This window comes from Schistocerca serialis, chromosome 1 (assembly GCF_023864345.2).
Source record: "Schistocerca serialis cubense isolate TAMUIC-IGC-003099 chromosome 1, iqSchSeri2.2, whole genome shotgun sequence".
Lineage (NCBI taxonomy): Eukaryota > Metazoa > Arthropoda > Insecta > Orthoptera > Acrididae > Schistocerca > Schistocerca serialis.
This window is the reverse complement of record NC_064638.1, coordinates 1,082,485,200-1,082,489,839: the sequence shown is the minus strand read 5'-3', so window position 1 is coordinate 1,082,489,839 and position 4,640 is coordinate 1,082,485,200. Positions and strand designations below refer to the sequence as shown.

General features: G+C 43.6%; 1 protein-coding gene across 1 annotated transcript; it reads left to right on the top strand.

Annotated features, from left to right (window-relative positions):
• Positions 1 to 265: 265 nt before the first annotated feature.
• LOC126455550 (choline dehydrogenase, mitochondrial-like) lies at positions 266 to 1,447 on the top strand. Its single transcript, XM_050091308.1, has one exon. It carries the CDS (start codon positions 266 to 268, stop codon positions 1,445 to 1,447), a length of 1,182 nt encoding a protein of 393 aa, XP_049947265.1.
• Positions 1,448 to 4,640: the final 3,193 nt, after the last annotated feature.

Genomic DNA, 4,640 nt, shown 5'->3' with positions numbered 1-4,640 from the left:
TGTTCAGACGCATATCGTTACAGTAAATATAATTTATTTAAATTTTTTATTTATGTCTTCTTAAATTATGATGTACATGTAATAATATGATTTCTTGCAAAATTGTTTTCCAAAGAACACGATGTGATTTAGGAAAATAAATACTTTGCACGTAGAATTTTTGACACATTGTTCATTTCAGTGAAACATTGCATCTGTTTTCCCAGATCCTTATTAAATACCAATTATCGTCTGTTTAACTTTTCCAGGAGTCATTCTCTCCAACATGAGTGTTGTAACTGACTTTAACGACAACACAATGGTAGGTTATGGATATTGCCATGGAACAGTAAGAGCAGGAAGACGCTGCAGCACAGCAAAAGCATTTCTCGAGCCAGCGAGGAGACGAACGAATCTACATATAAAGCAGAGAGCTTTGGTAACCAGGGTACTGATAGACGTCAACACCAAGGCCGCCTACGGCGTGCAATATCTGGAGCACGGTAGAACGAAAGTAGTCAGAGCATCTCGTGAAATCATTCTGTCTGCTGGGGCGTTCGGTTCACCAAAGATACTTATGCACTCTGGAGTTGGAAGGCAGGAAATTTTAAAGCCGTTGGGGATCTCCGTTATCCAGAACTCTAGCGTTGGCTGTAACTACCACGATCACATTCTCTACGAGGGCCTCGCGTATGTCTTCGACTGCAGAAATTTCGGAAGGGAGAGTCTGCTAAAGGACACGCTCAGGTACTACCGGAACAAAAGCGGGCCGTTTTCTAACATCCTCTGCAATGGATTTATGGGCTTCTTGCAGACGATAAATGAGACCTCCAAGGGAAACAGGCCGAGCATGCAAGTGTATCACCAGTGCGCAGCACTAGCGATCCCCGTGGGCGATACCGTCCCAGTCATCATATCAGCAACGACGAAAATTAGTCGGCAGGCAGAGTGGATACAAGTGTTAACGGAAACAGGGTGCATGGTTGGGCCAGTGCTGTTGCTTCTGCAGCCGCGCAGTAGGGGTTGCGTCGAGCTGCGAAGCGCGAACCCGCACGATGATCTGATCGTCAAGGCCAACTACATGACGCAACCCGAGGACGTGGAGACCTTACTGGAAGGCCTCCAGCAGGTGGTCGACGTCGGCCTGCGGACCCCCGGCGTGCGAGGTGTTCGCCACGTACCACTGCCACAGTGCTCCCACTACGGCGCCCTCACTAAGGACTACTGGCGCTGCGCCATGCCTTTCGTGACATCATCGGCTATGCACCCGGTCGGCACTTGCGCCATGGGCGCCGGAAATGACGCAGTCGTCGATCCACAGCTGCGGGTGCGGGGCATATCTGCGCTGCGCGTCGTCGACGCCTCGGTCATGCCAGCTATCGTCAGTGGCAACACCAACGCACCAACCATTATGATCGGAGAAAAGGCTGCAGATATGATTGCTGAGACATGGCGCGGACGAAACTGAGTTCTCTATGAATAACACTAATCACGTAGAAACCATCATCCTGATGTGAAAATTTGTTCAGGTATGGAAGGTGTGTGACATGTATCTGGATGTGTGAGTGAACACATGTGTTTGTTTCTATGAGAAAAGTGTCTGTGACACAAGGAATGTAGAGTGAATCGGGCGGAGATGGTAATCGTGGTATGATGCCCTTGTCAAGACAGAAAGGCACTCGGTGACGGATGTAACGGATATTTTTCGTCTTTGAGAGCAAAAATACTGTGGTATGCGTTAAATTTTACATTGTAAAAAGTCCCAGATACATTTAAAAACAATAGCAGTCACGTCTATACATTTTTACCAGTGTGAGTCCAGTTACCGTTTGATGCCATACTGGGGTACACATTTCAACTCGCAGCTCACTACGATATCTAAAAAATACGGCACCTTTTCTGTAAGTTACAATGGGCACTCTATCTTTAAGATTACGCGTTAGTTCATTATTTTATATTTTGATTTTATAATTATTAAAGGTTTTGCATTAAGATTCTTGATTTAATTTAATAACCTTTGTAATAATGATAGAATTAGTATATTTATTTGTACAAAAAATTTACATTTACTTATTTGCAACTATGACTAGAGATTAAGTAAGAACCACAAGTAGAGCCCAGTGGAGTGGAGGAAGACTCCAGATAGCAATGGGGCATGTACATTTGTTGGTGTGAACTGTTTTCGAGCTTTCCAAAAGTATTTGATTGCAAATCGGACATGTGTAATGACTGTGCTGCAAAACAATAAATATCAACGATAGAATGGTCACTAATTGCAAAAAAACACACTTGTATTTCACAGCGTTTGACAATTAAATATGCAGTGTCATTGGTGATGGTATCAAGTTGATTTTGTCATCTTACCCCTAGCTTCGGGTGAGATGCTTGATAGTCCAAACCGAAAAAAAAAAAAAAAGTTACTACCGGACACAAAACTTACGATTTTGTCATAAACATACATTTTCAAGTTGAAGAAACCTTGCTCAACAAGTGTGCTTAATCTCTTTGTAGGATTCTCAAAATGTCCCATCATACTTTAATTTAAATGCAAAAAGTATGGCATCTTCCCTCTAGGCACTACTTTTACTTTCATTCTTGTCCTTGGACGTAAAAACGTGCTTTACATTCAGAAAAATTCTTATGAAAGTTGTAATGCAGTGTAAGTGAAGAATTAGTAGTAATGGTTGTGGTACTATTAGTTGAAGCAGGAGTAATAGTATAAGGGGCAGTCAAATAAAAACGCGTCAGATGGAAAAAAGTAATGGTTGCTAAGTTATTTTTGTTACAAATAACGTGTTTCGCCTGGTTAAGGCTTACTCAGATTTTCCATAAGAAAATAAAAAGTAAGGATCTAATCATACAAAACTACAAGTGAAGGAATGAAGGTCTAAGCTCCGCAAAAACTTATAAATCGAAGGGCACAAACGTCTTTCTACAGGGCGCGAAAATTTGGGATGTGGCTGTAAGTAGGCTGTTTAGGTTTCCTTATTGGTAACGCCACGTAGCGCTCTGTATGAAAATCACTGGCTGTGCTGTGTGCAGTCTGTGGCTAGTTTGCATTGTTGTCTGCCATTGTAGTGTTGGGCAGCTGGATGTGAACAACGCGTAGCGTTCGGCAGTTGGAGGTGAGCCGCCAGCAGTGGTGGATGTGGGGAGAGAAATGGCGGAGTTTTGAAATTTATAAGACTGGATGTCAACTATGACTATTAAGGTAAATACATTGTTTGCTCTCTATCAAAATCTTTCATTTGCTAACTATGCCTATCAGTAGTTAGTGCCTTCAGTAGTTTGAATTTTTTATTTAGCTGGCAGTAGTGGCGCTCGCTGTATTGCAGTAGTTCGAGTAATGAAGATTTTTGTGAGGTAAGTGATTTGTGAAAGGTATAGGTTAATGTTAGTCAGGGCCATTCTTTTGTAGGGATTATTGAAAGTCAGATTGCGTTGCGCAAAAAAAATATTGTGTGTCAGTTTAAGCACAGTCTTGTATAATTTTTCAATAGGGGACTTTTCATATGGTATGGAGCAACAAAAAAATGGCTCTGAGCAGTATGGAACTGAACATCTGAGGTCATCAGTCCCCTAGGACTTAGAACTACTTAAACCTAACCTACCCTAAGGACATCACACACATCCATGCCCGAGGCAGGATTCGAACCAGCTACCGTAGAGGTCGCGCGGTTCCGGACTAAAGCGCCTAGAGCCGCTCGGCCACAGCGGCCGGCAGCATTTAGGCACCAGCAGTATCAGCTCTAGGAGAGGTCTATGGACCAAACCTTAACGGCGGTGGCAGCTAGTTGTTGTTGAGGCTGATGACCCACATCGGGCCAGAGGCCACTATTTGTATTCGCTCAGCTTGGTTCTATTACGACGAGACAACGATTCTAGTCACACAGAGGGGCCAGAATAGCGCAGTGTGAGGTAACGCCACTCACCTTAGAACTGGGCCGTCTTAGCATTATTCTATCACGACGAAATGTCAAAGGCAGTACGCTGGTCACAGGATGTAAACATTTGGTAGAGAGGTGTTGGTGATATACATTGCCTTGATGTCAATATGCGCAAAACAACACGAAGTAATGCATCGCACTTGCCAGTTGGGCACCGTATATTAGGTGGGGGGGGGGGGGGGGGAAGGGGGGGGGGAGGGGTGTTTTGTAAGTATACACAAATGGTGGATAAATAAAAGGCATGCGGTGCATCAGATATCCTGTGTCACAGAGGAACCATAAGACATTGTGGTTAATTTATTCACCAGTAAGCTAGATTTATGTCCGGCAGGATAATGTGGTAGGCAATCAGCCTCGAATTGTTTCAGAATCGTTTAAGGACCTTCTGTAATCGTAACGAAGGCTATATTCCCCCAGGAAACGTGGTGTCAGTCCTACTGAGCACATGTAGGATGCCACCGAGTGAAATATTCGCGCCTTGGACCTAACTCTTAACTACTGTCCGCAGTTTATGTGCAGCGTTTCAGTGGTCAGGGCAAAGGACGACTCCCAGACGCCTTCGGTGAATCATCAACTCCATTCTGTATCTCATCACTGCTAGAGCGATTATACTGATATTCAGATCAAATCATCACCGCCGATGAATGATGAACTGTGTGCAATTTCGGAACTGATCCTGACAAAAAAAAAAAAAAAAAAAAAGAAAATATTCTG